General features: G+C 57.2%; 2 protein-coding genes across 3 annotated transcripts; one reads left to right on the forward strand and one right to left on the reverse strand.

The window, feature by feature from the left end:
• Positions 1–1,241: 1,241 nt before the first annotated feature.
• LOC115911766 (nuclear envelope pore membrane protein POM 121C-like) lies at positions 1,242–14,013 on the forward strand. Its single transcript, XM_030962962.1, is given in 14 exon segments — positions 1,242–1,343; positions 1,346–1,491; positions 1,575–1,778; positions 2,043–2,201; positions 4,297–4,377; positions 4,656–4,827; positions 5,766–5,857; positions 6,588–6,658; positions 7,354–7,478; positions 7,871–7,973; positions 8,194–8,364; positions 8,685–10,421; positions 11,277–11,405; positions 11,610–14,013. Coding segments are annotated over 14 exon segments (3,387 nt in total). The 3' UTR covers positions 11,705–14,013.
• Positions 14,014–14,247: 234 nt separating this feature from the next.
• Positions 14,248–17,562, reverse strand: NSUN5 (NOP2/Sun RNA methyltransferase 5). 2 transcript variants are annotated; one of them, XM_030962414.1, is made up of 10 exons: positions 17,439–17,552; positions 17,202–17,312; positions 16,880–17,054; positions 16,694–16,802; positions 16,293–16,431; positions 15,826–15,941; positions 15,330–15,508; positions 15,045–15,249; positions 14,821–14,973; positions 14,248–14,693 (listed from the first exon to the last, which is right to left on the reverse strand). In XM_030962414.1, exons 1-10 carry the CDS (start codon positions 17,529–17,531, stop codon positions 14,588–14,590), a joined length of 1,386 nt encoding a protein of 461 aa, XP_030818274.1. In that variant the 5' UTR covers positions 17,532–17,552; the 3' UTR covers positions 14,248–14,587. The 2 variants fall into 2 exon arrangements, with proteins under 2 accessions (XP_030818274.1, XP_030818273.1); XM_030962413.1 differs by having other exon boundaries at positions 14,249–14,693; positions 17,202–17,324; positions 17,439–17,562.
• Positions 17,563–22,299: the final 4,737 nt, after the last annotated feature.

A 22,299-nucleotide genomic window follows, 5' to 3' on the forward strand; every position in this document is an offset into this window, starting at 1 on the left:
GGTTAACCCACCCTGGGTGGCACCTAGTCTCCTCCAGCCTTGCCAGGGCCACCTAGACCCCTGGAATGCAGAAAGCCCTGTGACAGCAGCCACTGTCCCGATCATTTTCCCTGCTGTTGTCTCTGCCTGCCATGGTCCCTGCCCTGCAGAACGCAACTGGCTGGAAGTGGGGTGGGATATCCCCAGGGATAGCCATGTCTCCTAAGGAGCCCAAGGGCTCAGACAGCCAGAGAGGATTTCCCAGAGTTCCCAGCCCTGTCCCCAGAGCAGGATGGTGGCAATGGCACCCTTCAGCTGGGACAAGGGGACAGGCTGGACACGGTGGTGACTGGGGAGAGGCAGGAATGTGCCTGCCCCTGGGTTCCTGCACGTGGGACACAAAGTCAGATATAGGGTCGGGACTCGGGACATATGACAGGGACTGGGACAGCGGGACACAGAGGCTGGAATGGTATAGGGGGGCTGTAGGGGACAGGGTGGGGAGAGAGACCTAGGATGGGGCAGAGGGAGGAACACAGAGGCTGGAATGATGTTGCGGGGTTGTTATAGACAGGACAGGAACACAGAGACCGGGAGTACATGGGAATTGGGATGGTAAACAGGACTGTGGATTGGAGATGGGGAAATTGGAAGCTGGGTGGGGGAGACGTGGTGGGGAAGGGATGGGGCTAGGGGAAGCCCAAAGGTCCCGGTGGGAACAGGGGAGATGGATGACGGGGGAGAGATCCGGGCGGGGGAACGAGAATGAAGGACAGGAGCGCCGTGAGGGATCCCGGGGCTGAGCCCCGCCCGCCCCGCGCAGAGCATGCCGGGAGCCCGCGGCGGCAGGGCGGGCGGCGCTCCCGCCCATTTAGCCCCCCCTACCTCGGGCCCCGCCCATCCCGCGCGGCTGGAAGCGCCGCCCACCCCAGAAGCTTCGCCCCATAAAGCCGCGGCCCCGACGTTGACGCAAGAGGGCCGGCCCCGCTCGCCCCGCCTCTCTCGTTAAGCCCCGCCTACCCATGGGGCCCCGGTCCCTCCGCGCATGCCGGCAGGACTCGTCGCGCTGGGACTGGAAGCCCCGCCTACTGGGCGTGTCCCTCCACCTAAGCCCCGCCTCCGCGGTATTCGCCGAGAGGGCCGGCCGCGCTCACCCTAAGCTCCGCCCACTCGGGAAGCTTCCGCCCTGCTGTTAAGCCCCGCCCCGTCCTGCCTCCGCCCCCCGCCCCGCAGAGCACGCCGGGAGCGGCGGGCGCGCGGCGATGGCGGGCGCGGGGCCGGGTGGGGGGCGGGATGGGGCCGTGAGGGCCGCGCTGGCCGTGGCCGCCGCGCTGGCGCTCGCCTTGGCCTGGCTGCTGCTGCGGGGGGCGCGCTGCTGGGCGCGGCGGCGCTGGGCGCGGCGGGCGCCTGGTGTGCCATGCGGCCCGGCCCGCCCGCGCTGCGCCCGCCCGGCAAAGCTGCCGCCAACGGGGGCCCGGCCGCCAGGGCCGCGCCGCGTCGCCCGCAGCCCGGGTAAGCAAGGGGAAGATGGGGGTAGAGCGGGCGGGGAAGCCCCAGACCGCGTCGGAGGAGCTGACCGCGCTCTCTGCCCACAGGGTTCCGCGCTGCCGGCCGCAGGCCCCGCGCCGCCGGTACCCGCTGCCTGAGGCCCGGCCGGCCGTGCCGCTGTGCTTGCCCGCCGCCCGCTGGGAGGGCGGCTCCCCCCGCAGCACGCCTTGGACCCGCCGGGCCGGGCCGCTCCGCAGCCCCGTCACCGTGAGAATCGCCCCGCCGGCCGTCGGCATCGCCCGCTCCCCACCGTGAGTACGGGGGAGACCGGGACACACGTGGGGGAGCCCGGTTGTCAGCCGCGGTGGGGACCAGGACACACTGTGGGGAATGCTCAGCCCACTGTGCTGTGCCCGGGAGCAGCATCCCATCCTGAGCGCTACCATGTGGCTGGGAGGATGGTGCTGCCCAAACCTCCGGGAAGGGCTGCAGGGGAGGGCTGTGTCCTGCCTTCTGTGGGGAGATCAGACCGGGACCCCAGTCTGTCTCACACCTCACTGTGCTCTGTTCCACAGTCTAGAACAGCTGGTCTCGCCTCTGGCCTTCCCAGCCACCAGCAGCCCTGACCCATGTGCGAAGGAGACTGTGCTGAATGCCATCAGGGAGAGCAGGAAAAGGGCTGTGGAAGAGGAGGAGGACCAGACTTTTGAGAATGATCAGGAGACCAAAAGAAGGTAAAAAGGGAGCTGTTCAAATTGCAGACAGTGTGTTGGGAAGGTCACAAATGGGATTCTTGCTCCAGAGGTGACAAATGGGATGTGTCCCAGAGCATGCCAGGCCCCATGAGACCTGGAGTCAGGACTGGAAAAGTACTGTGAGAAGTTAACTACAGAGAGGAAGCACACCCCATCCATCACCCAGCCCTTGGTGCTGCATCTGAAAGTTCTCCTTTGCAGTCGAAGGAATGTGGTTTAGGTGTGGGTTCAGTGTGTTCCCCTGGCTGGGATGTGTTTTGGGAAGCCTAGGTAGGAACAGGCTTGTCTCCTCACAGGGGTTTGAAGACTGAGAAAGCATGGTGGGAAATGTTGGTATCTGCTGTGGGCTCTGTCCTTCCGTCAGCCCCAGGCTCCCAGGAGAGATGGGATTACCAGGTGGAAGCATTGCGCTTGGAGAGCTCCAGGCATTTCCCTTGTGAGCTGATCTAGCAGAGGGAGGTGAAACGAGAGAAAATGAGACACTGCTGCTTTTGTTACTTAAGGTCAGCAACTTCCATCCCTGAGTTCGAAGGAGGGAGGATGCTATGTTTTTGCCAGTGTCCATAGGAAGGACAAGGAGCAAATCCTGAGAGCCATGGTCCCAACCACCCAGCTGCAGCACTGTCTTGCTATTCCACCCTCCTGCGTTTCTTAGAATCACAGGATGATTTGGGTTGGAAGGGACTTTAAAGGTCATACAGTACCACCCTCTATAATAGGCAGGGGCGTGTTCCACTAGACCAGGGTGCTCCAAGCCCTGTCCAACCTGGCCTTGAACACTTCCAGGGATGAGGCAGCCACACTTTCTCTGGACAGCCTGTTCTAGGGCCTCACCACTCTCAGAGGGAAGTATTTATTCTGTATATCCAGCCTAAATTACCCTGCTTTCAATTTGAAGCCTTTCCCCCTTGTCCTATGACAGCACTACTTGATGCAGTCCTTCTCCAGTTTCCTTGCAAACCCCTTCAGATCCTAAAAGGCTGCTGAGATCTCCACGCAACCTTCTCTGCTTCAGGCTGAGCAGCCCCTGATGTCTCAGCCTGTTTCCACAGGGAAGGTGCTCTAGTCCCCTTACCGAATTTGTAGCTCTTTTCTGGACTTGTTCCGAGAGTTGCCTTGTCCTTCCTAGTTGTGTCCATGGAGGCTCTTCCATCTGGGCTGGGATGGGGAGCTGAGACACTGCTTGGGCAGTGCCTGGGGCATTGTCGTGCCCCGGGCTGCTGCTGTAGGTGGCCCAGGGAGCACAGCAGGGTAAAGCAGGGCACGCCGTCCTCTTCCAGCACTGAATTCCCATCTCTGAATGCTTGGCTCATTGGATTTGAGCCCCACAAGAGCCAATCATGACAACAGAATGTGTGTGCAGACAAAGTCAGCTCAGAGTATTTTTCTTTAAGCTGTTTTTTTAATATGTCAATAGACAGCTTTGCCACAAAAACCAATTTTGAAGGCATTAATGTCTGGCAAGCACAAGGAGTGGTTGTAGATAGAAAATTTCATGTACTTCGTGGACAGAAAGGAGCTGTGTCAGCTGGAGAGTGTGGGACCACCTGTGCCTTGGAGTCAGCTTGCCCTGGGCTTCAGGGGAGCTTTTGACCAAGTGACAGGGCTGTCCTACACCTCCAGTTCCACTTTACAGCAGGGTGTCTCTCGTGATTTTGGCACTTCAGATCCTCATGAAATCATAATGGGAAGGGGAATTCAGTTTTATACTTGAACTGTCAAGGGCACTGGTTAGGAAGAGGTCAGAGCTCAGGTCTGTTCAGAAAGACTGAGCAGCTCATTTCTAGAAGTATTCTGGCTTAGAGTAATGTATTTAAGCAATTTTTTTTACATGAAACTACTGTGCTAAACAGGCAGCTGGATGAGCTCCTGGTGTTTGGGGTGAGAGTCAGTGAGGACAGGCCCATAGGGAGAGGAAATCGGCAGCAGGGTGTAGGTGGGGGAAAGCTCTGTCCTGAGTACTGGGTGCCAGGAAAAAGCAAGGTTTGATCTCTCTCTGGGTGCTCAGCCTGCCTTTCCCTAGGCTGGGAGAGGCTTCCACACTGTCACAGGCTTTCACACGCTCTTCCCACAGGCGCCACGACAGCAGTGGAAGTGGGCAGTCAGCATTTGAGCCACTGATAGCCAATGGTGCCCCTGCTTCTCTTATACCCAAGTAAGTGCCCAACGGCCAAAAGCAGCTCCTGGAATGGGAGGGAGCAAATGTCTGTGGGATCCAGAAAAGGGGGCTTGGGTTTTGCTTGCGGAGCCTGTCTTCAGGGCAGAGCAAGAGAGACTGTGATTGTGCCTTCAGTCTGTCACCCTGTGACAGCAAGGCTGTGCTGCTGCTGAGAGTTGTTTCTAAGCAGGATTTCCTTCCTCCACCTGCCCTGTATGAAAAGGACCGATGGGCAGGAGCGGTGAGGAGCTCATCAAACCTTCATCCCACTCCAGGCCAGGCTCTCTGAAGAGGGGCCTCATCTCACAGTGCCCAGATGACTGCTCCAACAAGAGGTCTCGCACCTCTTCCATGAGCTCCCTCAACAACACCTACACTGGTGGGATCCCCAGCTCCATCCGCAATGCCATTGCCAGCTCCTACAGCTCCAGCCGGGGCCTCACACAGGTAGGGACACTGTGTCTTGGCATTCTTTTGGAATCACCCATGTAATCCCAGCTCTGGGCTTGTGAGGAGACAGTGGTGTGGAAGGGTGTCTGGACCCAGTGTGGCTCAGCCTGGCAGTCCCACCACCTCAGAGAGCAGGTGAGTTGTGGGCCATGGGCCAAGCAGCAATTATTTAGTTTTTGGAGGAGTCCCAGGCTGAGCTGTACTGCTGCTTTTACACCAAACCAAGAACAAGACTGTTTTCTCCTCTCCTGCTTCTTGGTCAGTCTGCTAGACTGGATAGATCCAGGTGAAGAAAAAAATGGTGTTGCTGTGCTGACATCTTTTCAGCGGAAATCAGCAGTGTGGGAGCCATGTATTCCCATTCTGACCCAGGTCGCACCTGCTGACGGTGATGGAGCACTGCTTGTGGCCTGGCTAGGCTTGCAGATGTGCCAGGGACAGATAGCCATGGCTACTGGAGCTTTGTCTGTGTGGGGAAAGGTTTGCTCCAGGCGGTGGGAGGGAAGGGTTTGCTGGGACTGCAGGAGAGTCTCACCCTTGCACTGGAATCCATCTTCTTGGAACTCCTGGCAAGGAGGCGCTGCCTCCTGCCAGAGCAGCCCCACACACAAGGGTGTCCAAAGCAGTTGGGTGGCCTCTACCTGTGTCACACAAAGGCAAGGGCCCAGCAGCGTACTCCCTCCCTGGGCTCAGTCAGGGCAATAAAGGCCCTGGAGGCTGCTTGTTCCTTATGTGGGTTCAGCTTAGGGTGGCCAGATTTTGTGCTCCCTAAAATGCGGAGGGCAGTTTAAGTGGTGGTGAAGCAGGAGAAGCTTGAGTTCATTGGGCTCAACAACCATGGCCCTGGGCAATGGGGCTTATTGTGGGTGAGCAGGGGGCCTGTACTCTCTGCCAGACTCATGCCAAGTTACTGCTTGTATCTCTCTGCATTCCAGCTGTGGAAGAGAAGAGGTGTGAGCGTGTCCCCTCTGTCCAGCCCAGCGTCCTCCCGCCCCCAGACACCAGAGTGGCCTCTCAAGAAAGCCAGGTATCAGCTGATGGCCAGCCAGCAAGAGAGCTGTCTTTCCCAACCATCTGAGCATGCAAATCCCACTTTCCACTGAAGCTGGGACAGTCCAGGCTCCTCTCTTACACATAGTGATGTACAGACCCACGTGTGTCAATTGGCCTCCCTGTCACCTTGTCATGCTGTGGTGTGTCTAAGCTGTGTCACCCCAGGCCCACTCCCCATTAAGGTCAGAGATTTAAGGGCACAGGTTGCCGCAGTAGTGATGGTGACTGGTGGCATTGGCCTGGCCAGGATTGCCAGATCATTAGGAAGAGACAGGCCCTGATTTTTGCCTTGTCAAAGTCAAATCCGAGGATCTGTATTTTAGTGCCTACCTTGGAGCACAGCCTGTGTTCTCCTCCCTCCGAAATCAGAGGAACCTGAACTTATGTCAGAACTAAAACTGGCACAACCACCTGGATGGCCCCAACTTGCAAGGGGCAGGGACTGCCATCTGAGACCCCCAGCTACCCTCCTGAGGCTGACTCATCTTGTGGAGGGTGCACAGGCTCAGCCAAGCTAAGTCTGGAGGAGGAAGCAATTCCTCTGCCTGGAGTTGGGCAAAGCTTTTGTCTTGAGATCTGCTTGCAGGAGGCAAATAAACACCAGGGATACTCCTGCAAGTCTTCGGCCTGTTCAGTCTCATCTTGCTCCCTGCAGACAGGGCTGGGCCCAGGGTTGACCGTAACTGTCCCTCCTGCTTACACAGGGAAGAAGAGTCACAGCATTCCAACGCTTCCACCCCAGTGAAATCAGACAAGGAGCTGCAGACAGAGAAAGGTAAGTGTAGGTGTGCCCCGACACTGCACCCAGGTCACCAGTGCAAGCAAGAGAGCAGGACAGGAGGCGGCCGAGGTCTGCAGAGGGAGTGGCTTGAGGGGTCACCTGAAAACTTGGCATGTGCTGGTCCCAAGGCAGTGGCACTTCTGCCCTCAGTGACTGCCCTAGTGGGATTTCCAAGTGATAAAGGGGTGCTGACAGTGTTGGGGTGCTGGCAGATGCCTGGGAACTGGCTTGCAAGGGGGAGCTCCAGCTCCCAACCCAGCGTGGGTCAGGCGTCAGCCTTGATCCGCAAACTGCAGTGGCATGAGTAGTACTCTGACCAGATTCCAGTCTGAGCTTATTCCAATGCTTCCTCAGCTAAAATGGAGAGGAAATCCTCTGTGCCCATGGCAGATGGGCCCCATAATGTAGTGCCAGCTGTGGCACGTGGTTTGGGTAAGGCAGCGTGCTGGCACAATCCATGGAGCTAGGAAGGGGCCACTGCCCCACAGAACCCCACCAGCCTCATGTCACAGACCTCCTGGATGTGAAGCTGCTCTTCAGGGTATCACAACCTTGTCCTCAGCTTAACCATGCCCCTGGCCCTGCCCTCTGAGTGGGGCCACCCGGAGTGGGGTCAGAAGGGACAGACCCATCACTACAACCAAACACTTCTCTGCCCAGAGCTCGGCCTAACTTGTCTCCTTCTGTAGGTGTGGAGTCACCAGTGTGGAAAAAGCAGAATTCCCTGAGCCCACCATCTGCTTCGGGGAGCAGTGGGAAGCGCAAGCGGAAGATCCCATTGCTGTCATCTTTTCGTGGGGACCAGCTAGTGCTGGTATGTCGCTGTCTCACAGCCTTTTTGGTCCCACTCTGGCAATAGAATGTGCTCACTGCAATTTCTGCAGGGCTGGGGGCACACTGACCTGCCTGCCCTCAGGAAGGAGGCCCCGTCCTTGGTCGAGTGGGAAGTGACGCTCTCCCCAGCCCCAGTGTCTGGTGGGCTGTGCGTGGTTGTGCTGCCTGCTGCCGGACCAGGTAATGGCCTGGGGAAGGCCTGCCATGTCCTCAGTGCCACGCCGGGGGCCCACCAGTGTCCGGGACCCGAGTAGCTGCGGCAGGACCACCTGCTTCACAGGGCTCACCACAGACAGTCGCCAGCACACCTTCAGAGAGGCTCTGCCCGCTTCCCTGGGAAGGAGCTAAGCTGCTGCTGCTCTCTCTTGGCAGCCCCCACCACCTCAGCTGGGCTACTCCGTCACCTCAGAGGACCTGGATGCAGAGAAGAAGGCAGTGCTGCAGTGGTTCAACAGTGTCTTGGAGGATAAGGCTGGTAAGGATGGGCTGGAAATGTGGAGGAGTAGGAACAAGCTCGGGTCTGGGGGTGCTCTTTATGTCTTCCAGCTGAAGAAATCTCATGCTTTGTGGTGCTGGGTGAGGTTGCCCAGGGCTGTAGGGTGTAGGTGCAGTTCCCCTGCCTGCTGGGAAGCTCTGCTAAGAGTTTGTTCCTCACAGCCAGTTGTGGGTCCTGATATCTTGCCGTTTCCCTGTAGATGCAGTCCCCAGCACCACTGCAGAGATGATGCCTGTGTCCAAGCCGCCGGTGTTTGTTGTGACCTCCCCTGGGCCCATGCCTGCCTCCACAGCTCTTGCCCCGGCCAGCTCCTCACTTCTGGACAGTCTGAAGAAGATGCAGAGCAGTCAGGCTGTATCCACAACACCAGGTGAGGAGGAGAGTTGGCACAGTGGAATGCCAGCTGAGTCAGGCAGGTGCAGCAGGAACTCCTTGTTGTCTCTGCATGAGGCAGCTGACAAAAACCGTCTGTTCAAATGCTCTGCTGGCAGCAGAGCTAGCATTCAGGACTTGAGGGGGCACCTTTGGGGATGCTGAGCCCCTGGTCGTGCTGGAAGCTATGGTAACCATGGAGGGCTAGGGGTGATGGGAGCTCTGGGAGCCTTTGCAGCTGTAGGTCAGTACCATGGCCGAAGGCTGGGCTTCTGAAGGTGTCCCCCCGTCCATAAATAAGCTCTTTCCTCTTTCCAGATTCCATTGGAGCTGTGGCAGCATCCCAACCACCTCTGTCAGCTGCACAGCCACCTGCTCCTGCTGTGTCATTGGAGTCAAGCTCTCTGCCTGCCATCTCTGCTGACACCAAGCCTGTGCCTGTATTGAGCACACCTTCCCACAGTGCTCCCGCTGCCCTGGTGGTGCAACCCCCCAGCAGCCTGCCTCCTCCTGTGTTCACTGAGCTGGGCCAGACGCCCAGCAAGCCTCCCTCCTTCCAAAAGCCAAGCATCCTGTTCGGGATGCTGAACACCCCGCCAGCCAGCCAGCCAGCAGTGACTGTGGCCGCTACTGTGCCCACCACGGCCACTGCTACACCCACTGCATCCCCTGCTGTGCTCACCCCATCCACTGCCATGCCCACCACAACCCCCATCTTCAAACCTATCTTTGGTGCCGTGCCAAAGAGTGAGAACGCAGCAGTCTGCACGGCTGTCACTTCTACCACAGCCACCATGCCCGTAAGCTCAGGCCCTGCCTCAATGTCCTCCACATCCTCCATATTCAAGCCCATCTTTGGCAGCAGCACTGCAGCTTCATCTCCAGCAAAAGTTTCTCCTTTTGCCTTCAAACCTGTGGCACAGCCAGCCTCAGAGCCGACAACTGCCTCCACAGCTGCTCTGGCAGGAATCATGGGTCTTCCCAATGTCATCTTCACCACTGCAGCTACAACTGCCACCACCCAGAGTTCCTCCACGGATGCCACCATTAAACCTGTCTTCAGCTTTGGACCAAACCCGCCTGCTTCCACTGGCCCTGTTGCCAGTGTGACTGTCACTGCTGCCACCTCCGCCAGCACAACACAGCCCTTCCTGTTTGGAGGCCTCTCCAGCTCGGCTTCCAGCACAGAAACCAGCTTTACCCCCTCAGGGCCTGTGTTCCAGTTTGGGAAGCCACCTCCAGCTGCAGTCACTGCCACCACCACTGTCCCAGGAGGCCCTGCCTTTGGCCAGGTACCTTCTAACTCAACAGTTGCTGCCACCACCGTGGGCTTTAGCATATTTGGGAGCACTACACTGACCACCTCTGCCCCAGCCACCACAGCTCAAGCACCGCTGACATTTGGCTCCTCCGTTTCAGCTTTTGGCAGCTTTTCAGCCAGCGCAAAGCCACCACCTCCGTACCCTGGCACTGGGAGCCAGCTCACCTTCAGCACTGGGGCTGCTGAGAGCCAGGTGCCCACCAGCAAGCCTGCTGCTGGCCCCATCAGCTTCACCCCCCCGTTCAATTTCGGAGCCTCCCCGGCACAGTCAGTGGCTCAGCCAGCATTTAGCAGTGGTGCCCAGCCAGCCTTTGGCACAACCAGTGCCCAGGGCTCCTTTGGCACCAGCAGCACCCAGGCAGCATTTGGGACCACCACCTCGGTGTTCTCTTTTGGAACAGCCACCTCCACCACATCCAGCTTTGGTGCCACCACCCAGACCACAAGCAGCAGCACCGGTGCCAGTGTCTTTGGCACCACCCCATCTCCATTCACTTTTGGGGCCAGCACCCAGCCGGGCCCCTCCACCAGCGCCTTTGGGATGGGTACACCGGGCCTCAGCAGTGGGTCCCCAGCTGTGGCCTTCAGCTTTGGGGCTGGGCAGAGTGGGGCAGCCCCGGCAGCAGCACCCTTCGGCTCATCTCTGCCACAGAGTGCACTGGGAGCACAGGGCCAGAGCGCGCCCTTTGCCTTCACCATGACCAGCACTCCCAACAGCAAGCCTGCATTTGGAGGTGAGTCATTATGGAACCATGGAATGGGTCATGTTGGAAGGGACCTTTAAGATAATGTTGATCCACCCCCCCGCCATTGGCAGAGACACCTTCCACTAGACCAGGTTGCTCAGGGCCCTGTCCAACATGGCCTTGAACATTTCCAGGATGGGATGGGGGCAGACAGGCCATCTTGAGGATCTAGAGGTGGGCAGGAATATTTCTGATGGACCTTGCCAAGGTTCCCAGGGTCCACTGCCCTGGTGAGGCCAGTGCTCCTGCTATGCAGAGCCTTGCTGTACAAAGAGAAGGCACTCCCATCACTTACTGTAACGATCCTTCCCCTCTGGGGAGGGGAATCCCTAATCTCTGCTCATTGGCCCCTCTGAAGGCACCAGCTCCCCGATTTTGCCCATCCAAGTATCCTGCAGGAGCTGAGGTCGTCTGAGTCCTTAAGAACCATCTGGAACACCTTAGTGAGCTGGAATGCTGCCAACCAGCAACTGCTCCATGGATTGTGCCTAACAGCTAAACTGTTAGGTTTCCCTAACACTTGAGATCCTCGCTGGATATTCCCAGCTCCCATGGAACTGAAACCCACAGAGTGAGCAACTCCTTGATCTAGCAAGGCCAAGGTCTTTGTTCCTCCGTGACAAATCCTTCTGTGCGGCCCTGCTGTTCAGAGAGTCCAGGGATTATCTGGAGAGTTTAACTTTTGCATTAAAGGGCTTCTCAGGAGCAGAGGCTGGTTCTGGGGGATGGATTGTGGTGCTTCAGCCCCCAGAGAGCATCCCGTGCCTCCTCTGGGTACCACCAGCTCCCAAAGGCTCTTTCTCCTTTGCCAACCCCGTCTCACAGTGACCTGTTGCTTTCCAGGAGCTTCAGTGCCCACCTTTGGGCAGGGCACGCCTGTCCCTGGAGCCGTGGGCAGTGGAAGCAGCACCCTTTCCTTCAGGACACCCAGCACTCCTGCCTCAAGCTTTGGAGGAGTTGGCACTTCCTTTGGTAAGGAGGGAGTTGGTGCTCCAGCCTTGGGGAGCTCATGGGTCATGATGTCCCCTTAGGCTGGGGACAGTGGTGGGGCCAGATGTTCTCTGGGAGATGGCTTAGGGAGTACATGCTGGACTCTTGCCAAGCCTTCCATTCCTCCCAGGGTGAGGATTGCACTGATTCCAAAGCTAGCAACCTGAGCAGCCTTTCTGCTTCCAGGTTCATCCACTCCCGCCTTCTCCATCGGGGCAGGATCCAAGATGGGCACTCGCCAACGGCTGCAGGCACGGAGACAGCACACCCGCAAAAAGTAGCCCTAGTGCTGCTGGGTTCCACTGGCTCACGTGGGGGGGCCTCTGGACTGGAACTGTCCCTATGGTGGGACCAGGCCCCGTCCCTGACACCCGCTGGATATACCATGCCTGGGACAGGATAAGCCAAACTCTTGTTACTTGAACAGTTCCAGACCCAAGACTGGACAAATCTCTGTACATATCCACAATGTTCTTTCCCTCAATTTATTTTGCCTTGTTTAATAATGTGTACATTTCTCCCCATTTGCTTCTTCTAGCTGTTTCCGTGCCCATCCCCAGCCCTCAGCCAGCCCCAAGGCCATGTCCCGCTCAGAGCTTGGCTGGCAACATGCTGTGGTTCCGAGTTGCTGTCAGACACCGTCTTCACCAGGTCCCAAAATCTTTCCCATTGTTCATCCCATGGCCTGGTGAACATGGTCCCATGCCTGCAGCCAGGGTGAGTTCCAGCCTGGCTCTGTTTCGGTGCCACAGGTGACTGGCATGGGTGTGACTGGGTGACACCCCTGGGACCTAATGTCCTGCTACCTCCAGCTGAGGACATGCCATAGCCTGGGACCTGGGCTGGAGGCATGGGGTGAGGATGGGGGTCCCCCCACCCCTCTCCCATCTCTACTGCTTCGTGGGGCTGTGGGCTGCCCCCACCCTGCTCCCTGGTTCTGCTTTATCCGTGCTCCTGTTCCTGCACTCACTGAATCGAGTTTGGAGGAAGAGCTAAACCGTGTGTGTGGCGGCATGTTGGTTATGCCGGATTTGCTGTTTGGAGTTTCTTTTTTGGGGGCACCAGTCCTTGGGGGGAGACGTGCCCCAGCTAATTGGGTGTTGACAGTAGCATCACTGCGTGGCTGCTCGTGCTGGGGAGTTGTCCCTTCTATGTCGTGACTAAAAGGCAGCTAGAACAGGGGATTCCAACTATGGCAGCCTCTCCACTCCCTTTTCCTCTCTCTTTCCCCTCTCTTCTGCACTTCAGGGGGCTCTGCAATTGCTCACAGAAGGAGTCCAGAGCAGATGCATTCTCCCCTCCATTCCAAATCCAAGTTGTTTCTCATTTTTCAGCTCATTTCCATCCCAGTGGGTTTTACTAGCTCCTAGGAACTGTGGTGCTGCTTCCTTTGTCCCCATCCAGCCAGGAGTGGGATTCCCACCCCTCCCTGCCTTGGAGCTTCTGTGGGAAGAGACTGCCAGAGCTGGAGGTCACCAAAGAGCCACCCCCTGCCCTGTCCCTGGTGAGGGATGGGCACTCCATTCCCAGGAGTGCTTTGCTGCTGGGTTTTTACTCTCCGAGCCGTGTGAGTGTGTGTGTTTGCTGGGGTCTAAATTAAAAAAAAGAAAAAAAAAAGAAAAAAAGTCACAAATATTTAAGCATTTTTTAACAAAATAAAAATTTATTTTTATATTTAAGCTAAATTGCCTTCAAATTCCTTCAAGCTTGGTTCAGTGAAGTTGCCTACCCTGCAGCCGTTAGTGTTTAGCTATTCCCACCCTGCCTGTGCCTGTGGGAATGCACTGTGCTGGGAAAGGCAGCTGCATCCTGCAGGCTCTGCCATGCTCCCCCCACTGTTTATCATCCCCTTCCTTTTAAATGTGACGTATGTGGATGTGACTAAACCTTTTTTTGTTCATTTTTTCAAGTTTTTAATTATTTCTCTGAGGGTGGGGAGCAGGAGCTCTCATGTTACAGTGCTGAGTGCCAGGGTCAAGACATCTCTCCCAGCAGAAAGGGCAGTTGATGGGCTCTATGCGGCACAGAGAGGACACGGCCCTGTAGCAAGGGGACATAGAGGACCTCCAGGTGCTGATGGGAATGTTCTGGCCATCACCCACCAGCATGGCTGTGGGTGCAGTGGACCAAGAGCAGCCAAGCTGGGAAAATGTGTCCTTGGGGTTGGAGGAAGCAGAGGGCAAGGGGCTATTGCCTGCCAAGACTGACCTTGGGTGTCCTTCCCTGTGCCCGTTAGGATCCTGGGCCAGGAGAACACCTGCTCCTTGTCCTTGAGGTGCCAGGGTTTGGCCAGGTCAGCTCTGAGAAGATGGGGATGAGCTGGGACAAGGTTGAGGCCACCCTGACTCTGGGTCCTGCCCCCAGGTAGCTGCCCCATGTAGTGCCATGCACTCGTGAGGAGCCAGGCTGTCCCTTCCCTGCTACACAGGCCCTGCTGGGAGAGCCCCTTGCGCTTGGGGAGAAGCTGGGTTTTAACTGACTGAAGACTTGGATCATTCCTGGTGTGGCTGATGAGGATTTTAGTGTGAATGTGCAATTTTTGTTTCCTTGCTTCTTATGTCTCCGGTTTAAAATAAAACTATTGTGTTCACTTGGCTGTGCCCATGTACGTTTCCTGGGGCTGGGATTCCCAGGGCAGGGTGGTGCTCGTGGGGTTCAGGTGCAGCACCCTCTGGCTCACGTGACCTTGCTCCCCCAGTTCAAAGAGAGGGAGAGGTTTATTATTAGTATTATTATTATTTCACCTTTTTCCCCCCACTATGCCTGTACTATGAGCAGTGGCAGTTTCAGGGCAAGACTACACAAACACACTGGAAAAAACAGTGAAAAAGAGAAACTTTTAATCTGCTTCATCCCTGCAGTGAATTTTTTTCAGGAGGGAACATGATAAACTACCCTTAATCCAGCTGGAGGACCTCAGCCCTGCAGGGTGCAGAGTGGGGATTGCCTTGGGAGCAAACGTGGGGCAGGGGTTGGCTGCAAGGGGCAGCCCTGGGTGAGCAGTTGCCCCTTCCTGGCACCAGGGTGGTCCCAGCATTGGCACTCAGTCCCCAGCGTTACAGAATTCTCACTATGACTGCAGTTAGCACATAGCTTGACTTGTGTTCAGGCCAGTATGTGTTCCCCACAGCCACAGCTGTGCAGGGGTTTGTCCAGAAAATGTTTCACTCTTTCACCCGCTGCTTTTTCTTTTTCCTCTTCTTGGGAGCTGCTCCTGGCTCTGTCCCCTCTCCTGGCTGTGGGTTCTCCTTGGCTGCTGCAGGCAGGGAGCTGTAGACAAGAGCAAATGGCCTGAGCCACAAACACCCCCTAACACCCTCCCCAGGGTGCCCAGAGCACTGACCTTGGCCATGGTGCCCCCCAGAAGCAGCTGGAGTCCCCCACAGCCCCCCCTCACCTGGGGGCAGCAGCCCCTTCCCTGCACCGCTCCAGCACAGCCACGAAGAAGCCATGGGTGAGGGTCTCTGCAGGGGAAGCACGGAGGCAGCTCTCTGCTCCAGAGAAGGCTGCAAGTCCTCGGCAGGGCCAGGATGGGAAGGCAGTCACCAGCCTGCGGCATGGAAAAGGGGTCAGTACCAAACCCTGCCCTACAGCCTCCCAGGTTCCCTGAGCCAGACCCACCTGAAGGCCGAGCCCCACTCCTGCAGTACAGCCTGCACCACATCCTCATTCTCTTCCTGGTGTAGGGAGCAGGTGGAGTAGACCAGGCGCTGGAGAGCTGGAAAGCTCAGGGCATGGCTGAGGACGCGGCGCTGGAAGCCAGCCAGCGCCTGCAAGCGTTCAGCACTTGGGGCCGCCTCCTCCCCTGGCCCCCGCGTCACCATCCCTGCGGGACGGGAGCTGTCACCCGGGGTTTGCACACCCACAGCCCAGTTCCAGGTGAGCAGCTGGAGCCCCACACATTACCTGAGCCACTGCAGGATGGGTCGAGAAGGATGTGGGTTACCCTGCTGTATTTGCGGTCTCCGGGGTCCACGGTCAGGAAGTCCTGCTGGACCAGCTGACAGCCAGTGACCCCTGCCCGTGTCAGCAGTGTGTTCATGGTGGCCACGCGCTTGGGGTCCACATCAAAGGCAAAGATCTGTCTGAAGGCAGAGCCAAGCACCCAAGACAAGCCGTGAACAGACCACCTGGCCCCCAGGAACACTCAAATACTGGGCAGGCAGACCTTGAGAGCTGCCTCCCCTCTGGCAGGGCTATGGAACGGGCCCCAGGGCTGGGGGCTGGGAGTGAACCCCTATAAGACTTCATGTCCCCTCGAGTCCTCCCAGTGGCCCAGAAGTGACCAGCTCACCTGAGTTGGTGACAGGTTGTAGCTCCTCCTGCCACTTTCTTGTGGGCTCAGGGGGACCAGGGCCACCTCCCCCCTTCCCTCCACCCCTGCACACAACCCTGCCCTCACCCCTTGTTCTTCAGGATGGCAGCCAGGTGGCTTGTCTTGTTTCCAGGGGCAGCACAGGCATCGATGACATGGGAGCCAGCAACAGGGCCAAGGAGGAAGGCAGGGAGGCAGCTGGCCTGCAAGAGGGCAAAGACCGTCAGAGGGGTGGGCAGAAACACCTGCCCCCTCCTCAGGCATGACTGATGCTGTGGAGTCACAAGGACCACCATGACAGGGCCAAGGCCACCACCACGCTCCACTAAAAGCCTTGCCCAACCCACAGCCCCCTGCTCCTCCCAGAGGGATTTTATACCCCAGAATTTCATCTTGAACCATCAAAGAACAGAAGCAAAGCCCTAGGGGAGTCCCACAGTTTCTGCTTTGACTTAAATGCTGCAGCAAGCTGAGCCATTGTGGAAAGAGCTCACCCTTCATCCCTGTCAGTACTTTTCCTGCCCCTGCAACTTTCTGCTCCCCAGTTCCCCCACCTTGTCCTGCAGAATTATGTGTCCTGAAGTATACAGCAGGTTGTCATGGAGGTCTGTCTGCGAAGGGAAAACCAACAGCTCTGGAAGATGCAGATCCAACAAGAATTTTTTTCCAGAAAGGGCCTTCAGCTCCTCCACACTGTCCAAGAGAACCAGGGAGCATGAATACAAAGTCCTAATCCCACTGCTCACAGCAGAGCCCAGGCTGAGAAATCCCTTCATCCCACAGCTCCTCACCAGCTCCAGGCAGCACCCAGAAAGGCAGCATCTAAGAGTGGGGAGTGACAGAGATCCCAACCCAACCACTCTGAGCACCAAGCTCAACAACCCTTCAACCCACCAGACCTCATCCCACTTGCTGACATTCCGGGAAAGGTGGGATAGCAGAAAGAAACACTCACCTGGCTGCCTTGCCCAGATAGGCATATCCCTGGCGCTTGAAGAACTCGATCACATCGTCCACACAAGTCTTCAGGATGTTGACCCGGACATAGCGTGGGACCTGGGAGGCTGCAGGGGCCGGACAGGTCAGACACAGACCCCACTGCTCCCAACACAGGGTGCCCACACAGCCCGAGCTCACTCACCTGCGGTGCTTACTGCCTTCTCCGGGGCCAGCAGGTCCTCGTTACGGCTCACCTTGCGCCGCACCTTCATGCGGGCCAGCTCGGCCTCCAGCCGTGCCCGGTGCCGCTGGGCCAGGGCCTTCCACCGGCCCCCGCACTTCAGCCCCTTGCCGAAGAGCAGGTCATACACCAAGACCTGCGGGGAGGGGACGAGGTAAGCCTGGCCCCGCCGCCCCAGGCCACCGCGGCTCCGGGACACCGCGACCCGGGGATTCTGCGAATCCGGTACAGCGCGGCTGCAGGACATGGTCCCACGGCCCAGGGATTCCGCGGACGGCCGTACCTTCGCCAGCTGCGGCGGCAGCTTCTTCTCGGCCTGCAGCAGCGCGGCGCCATCCAGCAGCTTTTCCAGCACCGAGGCGTAGCGGAGGGTCTCGGACACCAGCGCGTACAGCTGCCGGACATGCTGCGCAGCAGTCAGCGATGAGCGCTACCGGGCCCGCGCCGGGCTCGGGCTCCCCCCGCCCTCCCGGGTGCCACTTCCCCGGCCGCCCCGCACCCCCGTTCCCTCCGGGCGCACCGGGAAGCCGCTGTTGTACACAAGGCTCTTCAGGCCGCCCTCGCCGCGCTCCAGCCCCACCAGCACCGCGGCCGCCGCGCTGTACAGCGCCATGTGCGCCCCGCGCCGCTTCCGCCGGGGCCTCCGGGGCCGCAGGGGGCGAGCGCGGCCCCGCTCCGGGCTCGGTGCCCGGGGCAGAGCGGGCAGAGGGCGCGGAGCGGGCACCGTGCGGGCGCTGCTAGGCGGGCAGCGCGGGCGGAAGGGCCCGGCCCGCCCCGGCTACACCATCATCGTAGTGACCCCGGCCAACCCAGTCACCCCGGTCACCCGTATCACCCTGGTCACCACGGTGATCCCAGCCACCCTGGCCACCCTGACCACCCCATCCATCACAATGACCTCGGCCACTCTGGTCGCCCCGGCCAGCCAATGACCCCGGTCACCCCTATCATCCCGGCCACCCCATCATCGGTGACTTTGGCCAGCCCAGTGGCACCAGTGACCCCCGTCACCCTCCCTGTTCATCCTGGTGATCCCAGCCACCCTGACCAACCAATCACCCTGACCATCCTGGTTAGCCCGGCCATGCCAGGCACCTCTACCACCCCAGTGACCTTTGTCGCCAGCCCCGGACACTTCATCTGGTCCCTTCGTGTGGAAGCACACCGACATTACTACTGATTGTTAGACCCTGTGGTACCCTGTGGGTGATGGGTTGGTGGGGATTTGCCGCAGACTTTGGTGGTGCTCATGCTGCACTCAAACAGAGCAAATAATGCCCAGCCCTGGAAAGAGGGGTTTGCTCCAGGAAAGGGATCTGCTCTGAGAAAGACGGATCTGCTCTGGGAAGCTCAGAGCTGTGTATGGAGGGTAAAGGATACCCCAGAACAGCCGTAAGGCAGTATCCCAGCAACCTGGACATGGCTTTGAAACTGTCCCCGAGCCATCTGGTGCGATGTATCAGTCACTCCAGCACGACCAGCTCCAGGGACACCTGGATCTGGGAACAGGCGAGAGCTACTTTTCAGGGTCTGAAGGGTTAGCAGTGGTGCTGGGGATCAATCATCTTGTACTTGAACAACCAAAAGGTGTAAGAATCTCATTCTAGTGACAGGATCTGGGGGAATGGCTCAAGTTCTGTCACTGTCAGGGAAGGTTTAGTTTGATATCAGAAAAAGGTTCTTCCTCCAGAGGGTGCTGGGGCACTGGGGCTCCTCAGGGAATGCTTAGAGCCCCAGGGCTGCCAGAGCTCCAGTAGTGAAGGAGGGAGGGGAGTTGCGGCATTGTTAAACGCTCTCAGGCACCAGGTGGGATTATGGGGGGGTCTGTGCAGGGCCAGGAGTTGGACTTGATGATCCCTGTAGGTCCCTTCCAACTCAGGATATTCCATAATTCTACAATACTTGAACCTGTGGAAAGGCACATTCAGGAGCCCCAGTTTGGCAGGGATGCAGGAACAAACATTTACCTTGGTGGTGGTGTTTTATTCCCTGACTTCTGATTGGCATAGGCTGGTTGTGCATTTTGGTGACAGGCCCAAGGAGTGGGTCCCTGGTGACCCTTTGCAGTTTGCAGGAGCCACTGCTGGGCTGTGTGCAGAGTGGCTGAGCCCTTCAGGTTCCTTGCTCCCCTCGGCCCATGGCCCTGGGCAGTGTCTCTCCCTAGCAGACTGGACACACAGTCCCCCATGCCAGCTCACAGCCCTGGGCAGCTGGAAAGACCAGGACTGACCTGCTGCCTGCACAAAGGTCTTCAGCTGCTTTTTGTGCTCCCATTTCCCTCTTCAGCAGCCTCTCACCACGGCTGCCTGCTCGGCTCTAGCTGTGCTGTTCTCTCAGAAGGGGTCCCTGTGTCAGCCAGCAACCAACCCATCCACCTCAAACTCTCTTTGGAAGGATGGGCCACAAAGACCCTGAACACTCACTGCTCACCCTCTTCAGGCATACAGACTTTTCCTGTGGGGACATCCTGGCAGGTAAGCTGTGTTTCAGTGTGGTAGACTGGGGATGGGGATGCCAAGGTTAAGGCTGACATTTTATGCCCTCAGGGGAAAGGACTCTCCTGTACTGATGGAGTTTGTTGTGCAGCACCACAGTTTCCACAGGAGGACAACTCTGCCACAGCCTTAACTGAGATAAGCTGAGAGAGGTGGAGCTGTTCAGTCTGGAAAAGAGAAAGTTTCAGTATCTGAAGGGAGCTACGAGGAAGCTCAGGAACTGAACTTTTCATCAGGAACTGGATAGATGTAGAGGCTTGGCTGCAGAAGAAAGGACACAGGCTTCTGCAGGGGGTGCATAACCCAGGTCTGAAGCTAGCAGGTAGTCCTTAAATTGCCCTTGGACCACAAGATAAGAGGAAGTTGGCTGGTTGCACCATGATAGCAGGATGTGCCAGCAGGATGTCTGTAAACTGCAGGGCAGAAATATTGCAGAAATAAGCAGGAGCATGAACAGCTGCCTTGTACTAATCATAGCACTAGTTAGGGCACCTGAACAGCCACTTGTAACCAATAATATGTAAGCTTAAGTCGTGTGAACAGCTGGCAGTGGTATATAAGAGCATGCCAATTAGCAGTAAAGAGAACAAGATGTATACCTCATATTGAGCCACTTCTTGATTCCAGACCCCCTTTTCCCTACAGATAGATCAAGAGGAAATGCATTCAAATTGAAAAAGAGGAAATTTAAGTTAGATAAATGGAAGAGATTTTTCCCTGTGAGGGTGCAAGGCCTTGGCACCGGTTGCCCAGAGAAGCTGGGGCTGGCCCATCCCTGGAAGTGTCCAAGGCCAGGTTGACTGGAGCTTGAAGCAGCCTGGTCTAGTGAAAGATGTCCCTGCCCATGAAAGGGGGGTGGAATGAGATTATCTTGAAGGTCCCTTCCAAGCCAAGGCATATCACGATTCTATGCCAGTGCATCTGTGGGGTGCATTGGGCAAGACTCTGAAGTGGGCTCTGCCCTCACGGGCCAGCACAATGCTGGGTGCCAGGGGACTGCATGCACTTGGCAGCACACGGGGCACAGAAGCTGCCCCTCCAGCACCCTGGGGAGGGACAGCATGCTGGGCTGACAGGACAAGTGCCCACACTGCAGCATCAGTGGCTCCTTGAACACCCCCAGGCAGATGGGACAGAGCAGCTGCTCCTCCAGCTTGTCAATGCTCATCTTCTCAGCCATCCTGCCACCTTCCCACACAGATCTGGGCTGGGAAACACTGGTGGGAGATCAGTCCTGTTCTAAGAAAAAGATCAGCAACACAGACAGTTGCAAACCCATCCTTGAAACTCCAAACAAAGTCTCAGATGGTGATTTTAACCCATAATGATTTTGTGGCTACACCTGGCCCACACCTGGCCATGTGTCCTGGGTCTGCCCAAGGTGTCAGCAGTCACCCCTAAGCTGTTCCCACCTTGGCCCGGGCAGGGATGTCAGACTGCAGTGGAGTCCTGCCTGTGTGTCAGGGCTCAGACACAGCCAGGAGAGATTTTCCACTGAAAAATCCCAGTCTTGACCCTGTATGAATTCCCACAGATCTCTTTGGGGTTATCTCAGCCCATGGACATCCTCAGAAAGACTGGCATCACTCAAGCGATACATCTAAGAAGCAGAAGGAAAACACGAACAGCGCGTTTATCTTGGAGACAGGGGCCTGGATTTGGGAAGCTGAGGCACAGCTCACCCCCTTGAAACTTGTTTCCATGTTCCATGCTCTGCCCCAAAAGATGTGAGCTGAAATCCCAGCCTCTCCCATCAGCCCCAGGGAGCACAGGGCAGTGTGTTTCCAAGCTGTAAGGCTCACAGCACTGCCTTTCCTGCTGTTTGCAGTTGGGACAGAACTGCCAGACTCCTCGGCAAGTCAAACATGTGGCCTTGAAACTGAAGAAAATGAGCTTGAAGTCAGGAACTTGATTGCTTCCCCAGGGAAAGGGCAGGCTGTGACCTGAGCTGGGCTGGTGTCACCGTTGCTGTGGGTTGAACCAAGGGAAGCTCAAGCGTCCACGAGGTATCCCAGGAGCACAAGCAGAGGGACCAGCCTCAGGTGCTCACAGAGAAATACCTCCCAGAGACCCAAATGATACCCAAGCACTGAGGTGGCCTGCAGGGGTTTCTCCAGCTCTGCTTCTCCCAGGGCATGGACCCGAGCGACTGTCCTCAACTTCTCCTGGCCAAGCTGATGGGACCCAGTGAGTCAAGGCAGCTCCTCCTCAGGATGGGGACTCCAATGGCTCCCTTCCTGCAGCCTCAGCCCCTTCGGGATGTTCCTGCTCCCAGGGAAAGCCAGGCAGGCTTTTGTCCCCCTGTCCTGTCCCTGCCTGCAGCCTGGCACTGGCGCACACAGCACCGAGAGCAGAGCGGCTGTGTTTGCCTCCCACAGCAGCCAGGCTCTCCAAGTCCCTGTAGGGCTTCCTATCCCCACTGCAACAGAGAGAATCTTCTCAACAAAGCACATTGTTATCAGCTAAGTTTAAGATAACTTGACTTTAAGATATTGTTATCAACTAGGTTAACTTTGCTGTTAATTGCAATTTCTTTTTCTTTTTCTTTTTTTTTTTTGTTAAACCAGTGGGTTTTTTGTGATATGGTGAAAACCTGTCGTGCTTTTGGAAAAAAACAGAAGGAAACCAAACAGTGCTCTAACTGCATGGGGCAAGGCACAAAGAATTATTTTGTCCGATTGTGAAAAAATATAGTTCCTCATATAATAACTCCGGGTTTATCGATGTATTTGGCTTATGAGCATCCCTCATACAAATCCCATAATGATCCCATCCCCTGGCTTCCCTCTTAGCATCTCCTGGCGAGCTGGGGATGGTCCTGGCTTCTCCTTGAGGAATGTCCAACTTTGGGAATGTGTTGGTGGAAGGATCACCCTGGGGCTGTCA

Source organism: Camarhynchus parvulus, chromosome 19 (assembly GCF_901933205.1).
Source record: "Camarhynchus parvulus chromosome 19, STF_HiC, whole genome shotgun sequence".
In the NCBI taxonomy this organism is placed as follows: Eukaryota; Metazoa; Chordata; class Aves; order Passeriformes; family Thraupidae; genus Camarhynchus; species Camarhynchus parvulus.